General features: G+C 33.4%; 1 protein-coding gene and 1 long non-coding RNA gene across 4 annotated transcripts; one reads left to right on the forward strand and one right to left on the reverse strand.

The window, feature by feature from the left end:
• Positions 1-8,331: 8,331 nt before the first annotated feature.
• Positions 8,332-11,080, reverse strand: LOC18095527 (F-box protein At5g03100). 3 transcript variants are annotated; one of them, XM_024604851.2, is made up of 4 exons: positions 10,884-11,070; positions 9,124-10,190; positions 8,762-8,947; positions 8,332-8,657 (listed from the first exon to the last, which is right to left on the reverse strand). In XM_024604851.2, exons 2-4 carry the CDS (start codon positions 10,147-10,149, stop codon positions 8,457-8,459), a joined length of 1,413 nt encoding a protein of 470 aa, XP_024460619.2. In that variant the 5' UTR covers positions 10,150-10,190; positions 10,884-11,070; the 3' UTR covers positions 8,332-8,456. The 3 variants fall into 3 exon arrangements, with proteins under 3 accessions (XP_024460619.2, XP_006370196.3, XP_024460626.2); XM_006370134.3 differs by having other exon boundaries at positions 9,124-10,422; XM_024604858.2 differs by lacking the exon at positions 8,762-8,947 and having other exon boundaries at positions 9,124-10,422; positions 10,884-11,080.
• Positions 11,081-16,270: 5,190 nt separating this feature from the next.
• On the forward strand, positions 16,271-18,696 carry LOC127904704 (uncharacterized). The gene is made up of 2 exons (XR_008058037.1): positions 16,271-16,680; positions 18,433-18,696. It is a non-coding gene; the product is annotated as an uncharacterized LOC127904704 (long non-coding RNA).
• The last annotated feature ends 211 nt before the right edge of the window (positions 18,697-18,907 follow it).

Raw genomic sequence — 18,907 nt, forward strand, 5'->3', positions numbered from 1 at the left:
TTCAATTGGAAGAGTAATAACAATAATGCACAAACTTCACAGCCACCGTTTCAAGCACACCATAATTTCCAAAATTCTCATAGATATGCACCTCCTTATGCTCCACCTCCTAGAAGAAATCTTAAGGAAACATTGCATGCATTCATTGAAAAGCAGGAGACAATCAACACTCAACTTGCTCAAAGCATGATAGATTTTAAAGATACTCTTGCAAAATTGACATCTGCTCCCAGTTTTCAAGAGAAAGGTAAGTTTCCATCTCAACCACAGCAAAATCCAAAGAGGCAATACAATGCAAATGCAAGTAGTTCTGGAAGCCAACACATGGATCAAGTCAAATCAGTCATCACTCTTCGCAGTGGTAAGGTTATTGAAAAACCCAGTCTTGAACCTTGTGAGAAAGATGATGAGTCAATCTCTGAGGGTAAGGAAGGGGTTGAATCTGAACATTGCAAAGAAAAGACTGATTCCCCGCCAACATTTCCATTTCCTCATGTCATGACCAAACAAAGGAAAGTCAATCACAACTCTGAAATCTTTGAAACTTTCAAGCAGGTAAGGATCAATATACCTTTATTAGATGCTATTAAACAGGTACCTTCTTATGCTAAATTTTTGAAAGATCTGTGCACTGTGAAGAGAAAACTAAATGTGAAAAAGAAAGCCTTTTTAGCCGAACAAGTAAGTGTCATTCTTCAGAACAATAATGCTTTGAAATATAAAGACCCTGGTTGTCCTACAATTTCATGCTTTTTTGGAGAACATAAAATTGAAAGAGCTTTACTTGATCTTGGAGCTAGTGTGAATTTACTTTCATATTCAGTTTTTCGGAGTCTCAATCTAGGTGAGTTAAAACCAACTTCTGTAACTCTTTTACTTGCCGATAGATATGCAAAAATGCCTAGAGGAATAGTTGAAGATGTGTTAGTACAAGTTGATCAATTCATTTATCCTGTGGATTTTATTGTCTTAGACACACAACCTGTTGAAGCATGTAATTCATTTCCTGTTATTTTAGGACGTCTGTTTCTTATAACTTCTAATGCATTGATTAATTGTAGGAATGGACTGATGAAGATATCTCTAGGAAACATGACATTGGAGATGAATATTTTCAACATTTGCAAGCAACCTGGAGATGATAATGATTTACAAGAAGTAGATTTTATTGAAGAATTAGTTTATGATCAACTTGAATCTACTTTAAGTAAAATTGAGTTGGATGAATCTGAAGATTTGCAAATGATTTATTCCCAGGAAGAAATCACGAATGAAAAAGGCACTGAAAATGTTGATGTGGATCTTTTGTCAAGAGTGACAACAGATTCGACATCCGACATCACACCAATCGATGATTACTTTCCTAACGAATCCTTACTTTCTCTTAGTTCAATGCCTTGGTTTGCTAAAAATATCAATTTTCTTGCTTCAGTATTTTTGCCAGCTCACTAGAGTACCGAAGATAAAAGAAAGTTTTTGAGCGACGTGCAAATTTTTTATTGGGAAGACCCTTACTTATTCAAATATTATCCTGATAAAATATTTCAAAGATGCATTCCTGACAATGAGATAAGTAATGTCATCAAACTTTGTCATTCTAAGGCATGTGAGAGTCATTTCTCGTCAAAAAAGACGACTGCAAAAATCTTACAATGTGGATTTTATTGGCCCACCATGTTCAAAGACACACATGTGTTCTGCGAAGCTTGTGAAAATTATCAAAAGTCAGGATTTATTTCAAAACATGAGGAATCTTTAGATAATATTTTATTGACTTTTGAGACATATCCTGGTGAAGATGTGCATTGTGCATTTCAGGACTTATGACCCCATTTTCATAAAGAACATGCTCGACATAGTCTTAGAAATTTGACTAAAAAAAGACTTGTTTGCCATTTTTTAAGAAAACTGGATGGGAAGCCTATCCCCGACCCATAGAGGGTGTTTAAGTCGTTCTTGGACGTAAAACCAAGGGAAGATGTGAGCCACAATCACAACTACATGTACAAACACATGCTTTTTCAAAATAAATAAATATATAGAGAGAGAGAGAGTGTGAGACTCCAGCTGGCCTACATATATGTGATATGATTGTATTTTTAATTTCTCATCTATAAAATCTTCTCTTTCTTCCCTTCATTTCTACTCAACCCATACATTCAACAAATATAGAAGTGTGTAGAAATGGCAAGTTCCTCAAGTCATCACATAAGAAATATTTGTGTTTTTGGTGGATTCAGTCCTGGAAAAGAAAAGGATTTTTTAGAATCAGCAAATCATCTTGGTCAGGTACTAGCTGAGAGAAAGATTCATTTAGTGTATGGAGGAGGCAACCTTGGGTTAATGGGGGGTGTGTCAATAGCTGTATTTTTAGGAGGTAGTCAAGTTTTGGGGGTCGTCCCCAAAGCTTTAGCAAAAGGGGACATCATTGGAAAAACAATTGGAGAGGAACTACAGGTCTCCACAATGTCTGATCGATTGAATGCAATGTTTAACCATACTGACGCCTTTATTGCCTTACCTGGTGGTCTGGGCACATTGGAAGAGATCTTTCATATTTCCTCTTGGGCCCAACTACACATTCACCATAAACCTATAGGTCTGTTAAATGTTAATGGTTTTTATGATAATTTGTTGTCTTTTCTTGATCAAGCTGTGGAACAAGAATTTCTAACATCTTCGGCACGACAAATCATAATCTCTGCTGCTACTGCTGAACAATTGATTGACCAACTACAATCTTTCATCCCTGTAATTGATCCCTCCATGAGTCGTATAAATTGGTCAACTAAGGAAAGCTGTAAAAAGCTTAGATTGGATTTGAGCCTTCATTTGTGAATCCTTGTGTCTTTTGGTTTTATTAATAGCATATTATTTTATGTTGTTATTTCTTATATTTGTTTAAGTGTGTTTCAGGTTTGTCAGTGTTCGCTGTTTCAGGTGATGTCTTCTATACTCTATCTTTCTACCTTATGACATTGAGGACAATGTCTCGTTCTGGTTGGGGGGAGAGGGTAGTAGTTGACATTAAAAAAAAATAACTTACTAACTGTTTTTTCTATTATTAAAACCATTTGACAAAACTGTTATTAGAATGTTAGAGTAATGAGGAATTTTATTAACTCTTGAGATGCATCTTAGTAAATAGTCTTATCAAGGTCTATCAGAATACTTCTTGAATTATTCAGGTTTACAAACTCTCGCATTGTTATCACTTGATTCTGCTCATATACTCATTTAACAAGTATTCTTAAACCTTCATTTTCACACACACACTTTAACATATGATTGTGGGTTGCACATTGGATTATTACATTATTTATGTTTTTTTTTGTTATAGGTAACAACTAAGGGAAATGGATAGTATATAATTTTCAAAAAAAAACAAATTGATAATATTGATGATAATAAAAACGTAGATAAATTTGGTTTCGTAGCCTCCCTAACCTAAGCAATTAAGCCCGAAGGAGTGTTTTAACACCTAATACCCTAAAGTCAACTGACTTGAGAGCTATTGACCCAAAGCTTGTTACATGGGTTAAGGAGAAAAGCTTAAGGGAATCAAATTTTGCACTATCTATGTATTAGTATCTGTAACCCGAGTTACTAAGCTCGTAGGGATGTCTCAACACATAATGTCCTAAGACCAACTGGTCTGGAAGTCATTAGCTGAAAGCTCATTACATGGGTTAAAGATGCATTGTGTTTTAAGTTATATGTATATATATTGAAGAAAAAAAGAAAGAAAAAAGAAGAAGATAATAATCCCAACCCAAGGAAGTTAATATTAAACATTAGAACAGAATATTGTTTTCTTCCAATAAAAGCCCCATCATCTATGTTTTCATACATTGAGCACATAAAAAGGAAGGTTTATTAGTATTTTGTTTAAGAAGTATTGAGCAGATATATAAATTTAATGAGAGTTTGTTTATCTGGATAGATTAATGAAAGTTGAATGATGAATGTCTTGCTTTGTGGAATTTGCAAATTGTTTTTCTATTTTAACGCTTTGATTACTAGGGACTAGTAATAAGCTAGTTGGGGGGTGTGATTAGTACTTAAAAGTGCATTTTTATCAAGGTTTTATATCATCATTTTGCACTTCAAGTATCAATAACTCCTTAATTAAAGCATGTTTTATAATAACAAGTATGATACCATAAGATACCTTTAATTTATGGTAAATGTTCATCTTAAATGCAGGCCTATCACATAAATGAAAGGATTGATTGATGAGTTTAAGTACGGAATTGAAAGGACAAAGAGAGGGCCAAAATTAGAAAAGAAATGTTGGTTCAGTCCAAACTGGAACACTGTTCGGTCATTGGGTCATATCTGGAGCTGTAGATCTTGGATTTAGGTTTGCCTTATATGGATGGAAAGCTAAGATATAGGCCTAAAACTTTCATAGGAGTCTAAGATTTAGAAAGGCCATTTTCAAGTCCAAATTCTAACAACAATGGAGAAGTCTGAATCTGTCCTGCAGCCCAGACACTGTTCAGTGTTCAACCCATATCTCGAGTTCTAGAAGTCCAAATGACCTCAACTATTTTTTCCTGGAAAGATGAGACAATTTCCTAAAACTTTCATGATTTAAGTCTGTTCAAATTATGATGTTATCAATTACGTTTTTGGCAGACAAGAAGATAAGGATTGTTACCAAGTCAAGATATGGCCACCTACTCAACAATTAGTCAACAAATCAATAGTTCTGAATTTTGGCCTATAAAAGGAGGTATTTGCCATGTATTTAGGCATCTTGGTTTTCAGATCAAGATCATGCTCTTGCTCTCTTTTTATATTTGTTAATGCTTAAGTTTTGCTTATATTAATCTCTTGCTTATGCTTTTCATTTCCTTTCCTTGTTTATTTATGTTTCTCTCTTTCATTATGTTTTGCTAAATTTATCATGTTAAGGTGAAGAGGTTACACTAATGGTGTAAGAATATGTATAATATAAACTCGACATGAACCTTAATGTTTGATACTAACATGTTTTATATTTGTTATCTTCTTCACTTTTAATACTTTGCTTGTTAAATGGTTAATCTATATTTATATTGTATAACCCTTGGTACAACAAATACTTGGCACTTTCATAGCCCAACCGTATGGTATAACCAACACCTGTGCTATGAAAGAAACTTGATTTGTTGTTAACATAAGTTATAATCATGAATGCCTGACAACATTTACAAGTATTAGCATTATTCGAATAAGATAACTAATGTAATCATGTTAACAATTTATAATCCGATTGGAACCTCCTTTGTGTGTGGTTTCCAGTTGAGTAAAAAAAAAGTTTATACTATACTTGTTTGAAATACCATTAGTGGATCCTCTAACCTTGACAATTATTTTATCCTTGTTTAATCCTTACATCAATATCACATCTCAAAGCTCTCTTTAACTTATTATTGTTGTTGTTGTTGTTATTTATAATTTATTTAGTTAACCTCCTTATGGTTCGACCACAGTCTTGCTGGATTATTTATTACTTCGATACTCCTGCACTTGGGAGAAGACATCAATCTTTTGGTCGTGTCAGCGGGCTTGGTGGGTTAACCTGAGTTTTTTTTGTTGCTTTTTTTCAGTTTCTCACTTCAACATTAAGTTGTTTAAGAATTGAGCTTCAATGTTTATTCAATTTGCTTTCTAAGGGGTTATTTCGATCTCATGAACAGGTCACGGATTTGACAAGCTGACTCGGATGAACTCGAGTTGAAATTTTTTGTTCTTTTTAAATTTGATCTTTTTTTTAATTTATCCTTCAATATTTGATTTACTGAGAATTGAACTTCATATTATTATTTTTTATGAAGTTATTACGTTCTCATTTAATTTTTGTTTCGTTATCAAATAAAATTATGAAGACTTTTTAAAAATATTAGGAGGAAGTCTTTTGTAATGTTGGCAAACATTTATATTTTTTGTTAATTATTGTTAATTTTTTTATTTAATTCAATTTATTTATTGTTGTTTTTTTAATTATATTATTAAATTAATTGAATTTATTGAACCTAGTGAAGTTAATAATTACTTCTTTTAAAACTAGTGTCACTTAAGCATTCTTTTTTTTTTTTTTATGTTAGAGAAAGTTTTACGAAACCAAAAGCATGAGCCACTAGGGGTGTGCATTTTCGGTTCGGTCCGGTTTTGGGCCAAAATAAATAACCAAATTGAAATTATTTTTTTTCAAGTTTTGGAACTGAACCGAACCGAAAACCGGTTCAAACCGATCATTTTCGGTTCGGTTCGGTTCGGTTTTTTTTCCTTCCAAACCGTTTAAACCGGTTCGTCATATTTCTATTTTCATAGCTTTGTGCTTATGAGAGAAATCTTGGCTTTCTCAACAAGCTAAACCGGCAAGGAATATCCAGAAATCTAACCCCAGTTTTCTTTTTGCTAGATCCTTGCTCAAAAATTAATCTTTGCACAAAAAATACACAAAACATAAGGAAAGAAAAGAAGTTATTTCACTGGAAAAAAAAATTAAGATCAAAAGATATGTATTATTCAAATGTAAAACCAAAACAATCATAAAATAATTACAAATTTTTATATAGATCCACACCATCTATCGAGTGTGTGGTGTTTTTATACTCGGTTTCTTCAATAAATAACCAAACCCGATGTCCAGTTGTTGTTCTCATGAGACCAACATCAAGAAAATCACAGAAAAACTTTTCACTGGTTTGACATAACAATCTTCTTCGGTTACATGGGTATGAAAAATTATATAGCAATTACAAAGTTAAAAGCAAAAGAAAAGGTAAAGAGAGGCGTGGCTGAACTAAAAAAAATTAAAACCAAGTGAAGAAAGGTGTGCCTTTGATATGAGGACAGCTAATAGGAGGACAGATAAGCATGGAGAAGCAGGAGCTTAACAATTCTTAAAAATTATGGGATATGGATTGTGGAGTACAGAGAAAAATGAGAGAGGAGAGAGTGGGAGACGCAGAGAGCAAACTAAAGGGAGGGGGCGGCTGTCTTCAGAATGTTACTTTAGGTTTAGGGTTACGAAAAAAACATGTTATTTATACTCTTTTTTTGAATGGTGGCTGGGTTGAACCGGTTCGGTTCAATCGGTTTCAGACTTTGAAAACCGAAACTGAACCGAACCGAATTTTTTTTGTGATTTTTCAATCGGTTAATTCGGTTTTTTTGGTTGTTTTTTTTTTTGTTTTTTCGGTTTAATCGATTATTCGGTTTTTTTGCTCACCCCTATGAGCCACCACCTACTCATTATATTTTCTAAATATATTTTTACTATGAAGATTAATTTTTTAATTTAATGTTTAATTAGTGTTAACAACATTTTCAATTTATTAATTTATATTTTTTTCATTTATTTTATTAAACATAAATATCTCTGTGTTTTTCAATTAAAAAAAAATTCATGACTTCCAAACAAGCATCATTAACACAGGCGATTTCTTCTCTTGCGTTAAAGATTAACTTTGAAATTGAAATTAGTATCTACTGAACATTATTCACCATGGAAATGCAATGGAGTCACAATAATAAGGCATATTTCCATCACTCCACGTCACCTTGCCATAAGAAACCATCTTGCTGAAGAAATTACACTTCCAATCTGCATGAAAACACCAGCAAGTATGGAAGGCCACTCAAGTTATCCAAACAGAACTAGAAATATTAAGTTCATAGGAAATTATCATATGTAGTTATATACCTAATCCAAAAACATGTAAGACGAAAGGAAAGATATGTAGTTATATGCAGGAAGCAGGATGAGCAAAAAAACTAAAAAACTGATTAAACCGAGAAAACAAGAAAAAATAACCAAAAAAACCGAACCGCGAAAAAAACCAATTAAACCAATTAGAATTTTTTAAAAACTGACCAGTTCGGTTCGGTTTCGGTTTTCTAAGCCTGAAACCGAAAAAATTGAACCGGGCCAAACCGGAAAAAACCGAGCCAAACCGGTTTTTGTTTTAAAATAACCAAACCAAACCGAACTGGAACCGGTTCGTTTGAACCGGTTCCAGTTCGGTTTCGATTTAAAAAAAAAAAACCAATTTACTTACTGAACCGAAAATGATTACCCCTAACAGAAAGTTCCAGTAGAAGGGAGAATGAACCAAAACAAGAGTGCATGGGTTATTCAAAATTCCGATGAAATGATAAGTGCGGAAACCCTCATGCTTACAGGTTATCTGACAAATAGAATCTGCTCAACCCTCATGCTTATCAAGTTTAACATGACACAGTATTGCACTGTTGCTTCTTCCAATCTTGCTAACAGGGACAGCTACCAAAATATGTAGGCCTTCCAAATCATCGATCCATCATGCAACTCATATATAAGAAATCAAAACCACACAAATGTGGTAACTAATAAGAACAAGAATCCCACACATTAGAAAATAACAGATTAGGGGAAAGATAAGGAGCAGAATGCAGGTTTCACTGCTAATCCTAAGCATGTACTACAATTCCCATTCCATTTTACAATGAGTGTGGCCTTTTACAAGCCAAAAGAAACTCGAGGTCATTCTGTTGTAATCGACCATCCCATCTGCACTCTCTACAAAGCTCCCGAGCTTCACTTCTTTTAGGTCATGTCGCCAACATTTTACTTTCCTATGGTTGCAGCATGATAGAGCTCTTTTCGAAAACCCACAAAGATACTGCCATTCAAGCAAATTATTACATCAGAACTTACCAAGATATATCCATCAAAACTGAAAGTGACACAAGCATCACCATTAGGCAAGTAGCACAACACACATACCTCTACATATCTCTTTTGCTCATCAGTGGATCTTATAAACAAGTTTTTGGGACGAGAAAAGAAGAACAAACCATCCATAAAATTAGCATAAGTCATTATCGGAGATGCAGAATGTACTGTTAGGACCACATTGTCGACCACATATGGAGAGGCATTGTTGCTCAAGTCTTCCAAATTAAGTGAACTCTAAATTCACAATGAAAATGTACTTATATCATGATATATCTGAAGAAGCATATGTAAAGGTCTACCAGAATTTAAAGAGAAAATGCATCAAGTAGTTCATATATATGACAAGAATCTCCAAATAAGCATATACAAAAGCATACGATGTAACTTGAATTGCTATACGTATTACGTACCATGATTGTTGTTAGATATACATATACGTGTAGATATACAAGCTGATTCAACTTCGCAAGAAATTCTTTCAGTGTCATATACCAAAGAATGTCAAGGGTGTTCATCAGGCTAAATTCAACTTGCCAATGACAAGATGGAGCATTTATCAATGAAACCGGTACAACAGAACCACAGTACTTGCATGAAAGTAAATTTGGAGTATTGATCTCAATATCCATTATATTCTCGCAAGAATGAATTTCCAAACTCTTAAGCCTCCAACTTGAAATTTTCACCTTTTTCAATACCGGACAGTCACCAACTCTCAAACTCTCCAAGACATGAAACTTTGGAACCAAATCTTGTAATAGAAGTTCTGTGACAAAAGAACCAGATAGGATTAAACTTTTGAGTCCTTGACAAGCATCCACGCTAACAATAGGTTTCACTGATCTTACAGTAAACGAGCAATGGAAACTTTCAAGACTTGGTGATTTGATCTCAACACTCTCAGGCTTAGATAAGTGAGAGTAAATTTCAAACTTCTTGAGCCTGAGAAGCTCGAAAACCTGAATTTTTTTTAAACCCCAACAAAATCTTAGAGATATATCCTCAATTAATGGACAGCATGTGACAATTCTTCTAAGCAAATGATCATCCATTTGGACTTCCTTGAGTGCAAGCTTCTGAAGAGAATGCAACTTTATGCAGAAGGACTCCTCGAGCTTCACATTACAACCGAATAATTTCAAAACAGTGACTGATTTAGCAGCAAAAATAGCATCAGGCATACTGTAGGGTTTTTTAAAGTGTAAATAACCAGGTAAATCAATGCCAAAATCAACCTCTTTCGCACCATTTTCAATAACCTTCTGTACCCATTTGTCCAAATGAGAAGACAACTCCAGATCAGGGAGGACAAGAAAAAGTTTAAACTTCTGCATGCTAAACTTGTACTTGCAGAATCTGAAAATTGACGTATCCACATAATTCATGAATTTTGTTAGCATTTGGCGATATTCATCAGAAGCATTCTCACTATACATAGCATCACTACTTTGTCCTGCGCAGTCACCCCAACTGAAATCTAAAATGGGATAAGTGTCAAGCACAAGTTTCCACCTTTTGGATAGGATACTAGTTCGAAGTACATCTTTAGTGGGGAGGAAAGACAGAATATGATGAAGAACACCATCAGGAAAACGCGAAATATGATCCATGGGATAAATCCCCACCACTAAGGACTTATATAGTGAGAATGATACGGCTAGTGAGATTTACCAGAAAGCCAAAGCCAGTTTTTATTTAGCTACTGCACCCTGCAATTTGTGTTAAGAGAACATTTCAGTAAGGACTTATATAGTGATGTGACCTACTAATCAGCGTGTTGAAGACAAAGCAATCATAACCAGGAACAGAATAAAAACATACAAATAAGATAGAAACAAATCAGAACTCAAAATATGAACTTCTGGGCCATTAAAATAAAAGGGGAAAGGTGGAGTTACTGCTAGGGTTATCAAAACAGAAACAATTCACACAAAACCAAAACTACAGATTGAAATTTGCAGCTATTTAGTATTATACTTGCAATTCGTATTGCTAGGAGAGCATTGTGCAAATATGTTTTGAAGCTGTGAAAAGTTTTACAAGAAAATGCAAAATGGGATCGTTGAAAACAAACAGCTATACCATTAGAGTTCACAAAAATAAAAACATGTACAACAAAAGAGACAAATGTAAACAAATTGTATTAAAAGGGAAGAGGAGAAGAACTTACAAGGAATTTGTTGTGCTTTGGCGTTAGAGAGACGGGGGCGGAAATGAGAGTTCAGAGTTCCCTCGAGTCTAAAGTCAGAAGGTTACGCAACTCAGAAAACTTTAGCTGTCGGTGGAGTACTGCCATTGGTCGGGCATTCCTTAAAAGAATCAACAATAAATTAGAAATGTCTGTTCTACACGGCATAAGTACAATACTATCGCCAGAGACACTTCTTACTCGTCATTACAACAATGAAATTATATTTTTATTCTTGACAAAAAAACTGATGAAGCTATGAATTGGTCCATTGGAGGTAGAATTATCTTTTCCATGCAACAAAAAATATCATGCTTTCGTGAGACTCTTAATTTTTATTTTTATTTTTAAAGCACAATTAAGTTACGGTTATATCTTTAGAAAATAAAAAATGAATATGCACAAAGAGATTTCTTCGATTTTTTAATTTTTTAAAATAGTTAAATTGCTGAAATACCATATGAATCTAAAAAAATAATATTGAATTCAATGGTGTTTTAGTCTTTTTATTTTGATTTTTTTTAAATTTGATTAGGGGCTGTTTAGTTATTTTCAGTAATTCAATATTATTTAAAAACAATTGTTGACACCCGCGCCATTCGGGTGGCTCGTGCGGCTCTATCTTATTACCAAGATCCTCCATTCACTGCGGTGTTGGGAGCAGTGAATAGTCCTCTTTCCAGTGATATGATGCATGCTCACAAAGAAGGTTCGGTTGGGTTGCGATTAAGTTTTTTTTCTTTCCTGTATCTTTTCTCTCTCATGTCCTTGAAATTCATGTCAACCGCTCCAAAAAGCAATTGTGTTCTCTGGTTTGTAATTTTATTGATTTTGGTACTCCTTATTTTGATTACCATTTATTTTGCTTTTAAACAAATTCATTAAATATAATTGGATAAATTGCTCATGTTGTGATATTAAATATATTGATCTATATATGTTTCTATTTTTCAATTTTGTTTTTGTTTATTGTTGATGACTTTGTTTTTTTTAGTTTAATGTGGGTGTCCGGGCCAGCTTGCGCGCACCTCGACTAATCCCACGGGCCCTGAAGTTAACGACCATGTAAGCCTCCAGTGGCTATCATATGAGCAACCACAGGGCTCAAACCTGATTGATGACTTTTTTTTATTTCTTTATATAGTGGTTATTGATTTGTTTAGTTAGATATGTGCATAAGTTTTTTAATTTACATCTAGAAACAAATTTTTTTATTATGTTTTGATGTTTTATATTTGATCCTTATTCTTATGATTTTATTTTTTTTGTGATTTTAACCGTCATTTTTTTATTGATGTTTTTTATTTTGAATTTTTTGTGTAATTTTAACCCTTATGTTTTTCATGTATAGCGCTTCTGATTTGATAACTCAGGCAATAGTTTGAAAAGTTAACGGGGATTGAAATCTTTTTTTGTCATGTTTTTTTTATCAATATCATCATTCAATATTGTTTTTTAATTTTATGTTGCCTCATATTTTTATCATATTATTTAATTAATCAAGATTTAAACCGGTTTTTGAATTTCTCTTAATTTTTAAAAATATAATTGTTTCTTAAACTTTTTTTTCTAATTAAAATTTATTTGATCCGATCCATGAGCATCACGCAGGCTACCAATCTAATGTTTTTTTTACTGTATCCAATCACACTCTCACATGTCAGTATGAATCAGTTGGGGCAAATAAATAATATTCCACTCAAGTACAAATATATTCAACATCATTTTCTAATCTCTTTGCAGTGTGAGATCTGCTACTGTGTTGCTGCGCAGCTAAAAGTTCATTAGTTTCCTTCTGTATTAAGCTGGGCTGTCTCTCTTCCTTTGGACTGTATATTGTGAACATGGGCTTTCCTTACGTTCTTGGACCCATGTAAACGGGCCGTTCTTGGATCTCTTGCAAGTATTATTGTGGACTTAACCACGGGCTTTTGAATGACTAATTTTGGACCCAAAAAAAAGAGCCTGCACGTTTGAAATTTCTGCTGAGAAAACGAACAGTGTCATAACTTGGAGTGCAAAATTGCAAGCCCTCTATTAATGACCTGATACTTTTGTCTATTTTTTTATTATTATTATTTTAATGGTGGCATAAAAGGCATATATGACCAAATTATATCAGAGAAAAGGTAAGAGTTCAATATGAAGAAAAATTAGATAATTGATCCATACTGCCCTGCGGATGGATCAAAATTTTTTTAATACATTAAAAATATTTAGATATTGCTATTATTTTTCACTAGAAAAAAAATTCAATTACATAAAAGTTGATTCAATATCATTCGGTCAATTTGCTAGTTTTAAAGACAACTTGAATAACTAGTAAAAACGTAAATTAGGTTAAAAAATTCAAGACGATATTTTAAAAAAATATTAAGATGAGACATATTGGATCGACTCGAGTTAATTTATCAAATCTACAAACCCTAATCATGAAACCATAAAACCCTAATAGAAATAAAATCAAAATAAATTATGAAAACTAATTCTCAATCAACATAATATCGAAGAATAAAATTAAAAAATAAAATCATTAAAAATAACATAAAAACAACCCAAGTCAACCTGTGTTAACATGTTAAACTCACAATCTATGTCATGAGACTAAAATAACCTTATAAAAAGCGAATTAAAACAAATTATAAAACCTGATCTCCAATCAATCTAATGCTGGAGGATGAAATTGAGAAAAGCTTCAATTAAAAAAATGACACAGAAAAAGGACTCGATTCAATTCGTGTTAACCTTTCAGACTCACAATTCAAGTCATAAAATTGAGATAATTCTATAGAAACGAATTGAAACAAATTATAAAACTCAATACCCAATCAACCCAATGTTGGAGGATGAAATTAAAAAAAAAAAATTCAATTAAAAAAAGAGCACAAAAAAATTACTCGAGTCAACCCTGGTTAACCCATTAAACCCTTGACCCGATCAGTTAACCTTATAAAAAACAAACCAAAAAACAATCCGAGTCAATCCAGGTTAACCTACCAAACCCACGACCTGGGTTATAAGGTTGAGATAACTCCTTAAAAAGTAAATAAAAACAAATTATGAAGCATAATTCTCAATCAATCCAATGAAATTAAAAAAATAATAATTTAAAAAATAAACTAAAAAAACTACCCAAGCCAACTCGTGTTAACCCGCCAAGCCTGTGAATTGGGTCATGCAACTAGAATAACTTCATAAAAAAACAAAACAAAACAAATCATGAAGTCTAATTTCTTATCAATAAAATATTGAAGGATAAAATTAAAAAAAAAAGGTTAATTAAAAAAAAAAGGAAAAAACCTAAGTCAACAGGTTAATTCGCCAAACTCACAACTCGGGTTATGAGACTGAGAAATCCCATAAAAATCAAAATAAATTATGAAGCACAATCCCAAAAAAAAAATGTAAAAAGAAAAAAAAACACAGATTTAAAAAACAAACAAATAAACAAAACAAAACACTATTGAAAATGCACCTCTTTTAGTGTTTTGTTAACTATCAACGTAGCACATCCGCGAAACAAGCGATTCTTATTAAGAACGTGTTTGAGAGTGTTATAGCGGTTACTTTTTAAAGTATTTTTCGCTATAAAATGTATTAAAATAATATTTTTTATATTTTCTAAAATTTAATTTTTATATCAGCACATCAAAACGATCCAAAAACATTTAAAAAATTAATTTAAAACAAAAAAAATAAATTTTCATGAAAAACAGTTTCAACTGCTACCCAAACAGGCACCAAAAGTAATGATCTCTCAACAACCAAAGCAAGTCCCGCTTACTTTTCAACACCACAAACGAACCTGATTTTGTTTGTTTGAAATGGAAATAGGAGTTCTTTCTCTTCCTTTACAAAGACAATAGAAAGTGAAAGAATAGACCACACTTCTAATATATAAAAGTATCGAATTCGCAAAAATCGAGGTCCGATAAAAAGTTGGACATTAGAAAGCCCAAATGTATAGGAACGTGGTTGGGCTAAAACGTGGGCCTAGTAGAGATGTTAGCCCATTTAAAAAACCATTCTAGAGATATAGTATCATCCACGCGGAAAATACAGAGCCTCCAAAAAAAATCAAAAAACCAATTAAACTGAGATAACAGGAAAAAAAAATCAAAAAAACTGAACTGTGAAAAAAAACTGATTATACCGATTAAAAACAATTCGGTTCGGTTTCGGTTTTAAAAGGCTAAAACTGAATAAACCGAACCGAACCAGTTCAAATAGAAATAAAAAAACCTATACTATAAATAACTTCTGAACCCATCTACATATCTACTTTTTAGCCTATTCTTCTAACTTAGCAAACCCAGTCGCCGCCCCTCCCTCTTCCCCCCTCACTTCCTCTTGTTCAATCTCTCAATCAAATCTTCATCTCTATTCTCTCTCATCTACATATCTATTTTTTAGTTTCTTCTTCTAACCCTAGCAATAGCAAACCCAGCCGCCACCCCCTTCTCTCTTGTTCAATCTCTCAATCAAATTTTCATCTCTTTCATCTACAGATCTACCTTTTAGTTTCTTCTTCTAGCCCTAGCAAACCTAGCTGCCACCCCCTCCATCTTGTTTAATCTCTCGATCAAATCTTCATCTTTCTCATCTACAGATCTACTTTTTAGTTTCTTCTTCTAACCCTAGCAAACCCAGTCGTCCCCCCCAGTCCCTCTTGTTCAATCTCTCGATCAAATCTTCATCTCTCAATCTTTCTATCTCTAAATCAAAACTAGTAGTCGCTCCTTCAAGTTCTTTGTCTCTTTAAGTTGGATGAGAAATTTGATGCTGCCTATTCTATTTTCTAAATTGTTTTTTCTTCTTTTTTGTTTTTATCAGTTTATATTAACTTATTTTGTTAAACTTTTCAGGTGAACTATTCAAGAGAACCAGATGTAGTTTTAATGTCCATGCTTGCGCGCCTCAGTAGTTGGTTTTTTTCTTTGCAGTTTCTTCTCACTTTGTTTCTGAGAAAATACAAGCAATAAAATGTTAAAAGCATATGGTTTAGTTAACAATAATTCTAAAATAGCAGAATCTTTCCTTTTGTTTTTGTGGGAGTTGGGACAAAGACAAGTAATGCGTTTTATTTCAATTTCAAGGGACTCCTGCAAATTGTATTTTTTTAGTTTTATCAGAGACATTGTTTTTTTGGTCTAGGCCCATTGTTTTCAAGGTCTTAATCATTTTCCATGTTATGTATACTTTTATTTTGGATTTTGATTAGAGTTGATTGGTTTGAGAAAACCACTGGGTGCAAATTAAAAGATATTTCTTCTGTCATTTGAGATGAATTCTGGTAATGAAAAGTTAAATAATAAATATAGGTTTTTTATATCAATTACAAGCCTTTTAAATGACCCCATCAAAAATCACAAAAATGCCTAAAAAATAAAAAAAAAATTAAACCGATTTTTTCTAGTTTTTCCCTTCAATTAACCGAACCGAAACGGGTCGGTTTGAACTGATTTTGGTATTTTTTTAAAAAAAATTGATCGTCATAACTGCATCTACGGTTTGATTACTTCTGTAGCATAACCATATTTTGAACAACATGTTTGTCAGCTTTGTTCAAGGTGTCAGCATTAGCGATGGCTTCAAGTCGTGGTAGTATAAGCTTGACAACAACATCAACATCCATTTCTTCAAAAACCCAATTTGTTATTGCTCTGAAAACCAACCCTTTTGTCTTAGATTCTTGTTGTACTGCACAAAAGAAGCTCCTTTTCTGTTCGAGCCATGGGTTCTTCTGCTTCTTCTTCCCAGAAACCTGACAACATTCAAGGTCCACTCTTTTTCTCTACTGATAATTTTTTTTCTTGTTTATATAATTGTTAGTTCCATGAAGTTTCAGCTATTTTTTATTTCTGTTGTTTAGTGATTATGTTTAGATGATGTCACTCAATAGTTGATTATAATGGTATTGCACATTAGTTTTTGTTTGAGACTTTAATTATTGTTAGGGGATTCAGGTAGTTTGTGTTTCTTGTTATAAAATAGTTGGATTCCTTAATAGCTCATGATGTTATTTTCCATTTATTCAGAAGCTTTGGCCTGTATTGAAATTCCTGTGGTTTTGGTGAAGAGAATGTGGTCATGTGGTAGAATCATTTTAAATAGATAGAAAGGGTTGAGAATTTTTCTTGGTCTTAACATGAAGGTCACTTGGTAATGAATGCTGCAACTGCTGCTTGCCGTAGTGCATAGAGGCACTCTTCATAGCGGTGCTGAATTTTAATTTGTTATTTTTCCGGTCAAGTAATTTTGGTTTTAGGTTTTTCTCTGGTGTGGTCAGTGGGTTTTGTTTTTGGAACTCTATATCACGCCTTTATATTTCAAAATTCTCAGTGATTAGGTCAGAATTTGCAGTTGTTTTGATTCTTTGAACCAACTGTTGTGAGGATGGTGGTTGTTTGCTCTTTCTTTCTCGTCACAGCTTTCTTTTGAATTTTAATTCAAATCCCACTCACCAAAGACTTTCTTTCCCCTTTCTTTCCTTCATCATTTGGTCAAATACACAGTAGCGTTACCTCTGAAGTTAGAAAGATACACTTTTATTAATTGTGGTGATATTCGATTCATCTTGATTGTGTCTGACAAGGCCTGTGGACTATGACATGTCTTAAATTCAATCTGTTTTCCCTCTCTTGTATTGCCTAGAGCGTAGTTGGAGAACGAGACTGCTGGGTTCGTAGTCTTGGAAGGGGGTTCTCTGGATGTGTTATGCCACACATCTTATAAGGATGTTACTGTAAGTTTAATTTCAATCTGAACAATCTGCACTCACCTTCTTTTGAAGTGTTAATGATAGAATAGATTGTTTTGCATCTCCAAATTGAAAGTTTGAGAGAACTTGAAAACTATGAGATTGAGGACGGCAATATCATTGAAATGTAGAGTGCTAGTGGGCTGATTTTGACAGAGCATATCAACTGTCAGAGTGATTTTGTTATGAGCTAAAACAGAGTTGCTGTGGTGTTCCTCCCCCTTCCAAATACTCATTGATTTCACCAAGTTCTGAATGATTTATCTGAATCCACTACCAAGCGATCAGGTTGATGCAGTATCAACTCAGTTGATGAAAAGCTTTTTGATTTTAGCTCATTATATGCCTGTCCCTTCCATGCAGTAAGAAATCTTTAGAGAGTAGTTTTTTTATTTTATTATTAATGTGGGTGTCCGGGCCAGCTTGTGTGCACCTCGATTAACCTCACGGGCCTTGAAGTTAATGAACATGTAAGCCTCTAGTGACCCTGAAGTTTGTGGGACTCAAACTGATAACCTCTAGAGAATAAATCCAGGGCTTAACCAGTTAAGCTACACCCCTCAGGATTGAGAATAGTTTTTATTGTTAAGCTCTCAAGATCAGAAATTAGAGCTACAGATTGAAGCACTTTCTCATTGGATCGACTGTATACAGAAATCTACATATATGTAATGTGTGCACGTGCAAACACACTCATATTTATGTGTTTCTGTTGTTCTTGTGAAGTTGCATCTATGAGTTGTATATTTAAACTTTGGTTTCTCCATTAAGGAGCACCATTTTCAGCTGCAGACAGATTAGTTCCAGTATCCTCATAGGACTTGAGCTTCTCAAAGAATGGCGATTGGAAGGTGGAACAGTGGACTAATAGATATCATCATCGTTCATTTATGGTGGAGCTGAGAACTGTGGAATCTGCAGATGATTAGTGGCTTGAGCACCATAAGCAAAAATCAGAATAATCATCTGCCTATATCATTTTAATATGTAACTGTGTTGTGATATCAAGAAATACAACAAAATGAATTCAAATCATGAAGAGGAATCATTGGATCCTCTTTATATCCGATAATATTGCGGATCAAAATTGGTTGGCAAAGGTCAAAGCTTATTTATTATAGAAGAACAAAGAACAAAAAAAGATGAATAAATTATAAGGTGATGGCCAGCTGCATTCATTGTTCCAACTTCCATGCAACCATTTTCAGCTGCAGACAGATTAGATCCAGTATTGAACAATTTTTTT

Source organism: Populus trichocarpa, chromosome 1 (assembly GCF_000002775.5).
Source record: "Populus trichocarpa isolate Nisqually-1 chromosome 1, P.trichocarpa_v4.1, whole genome shotgun sequence".
NCBI classification, from domain to species: Eukaryota; Viridiplantae; Streptophyta; class Magnoliopsida; order Malpighiales; family Salicaceae; genus Populus; species Populus trichocarpa.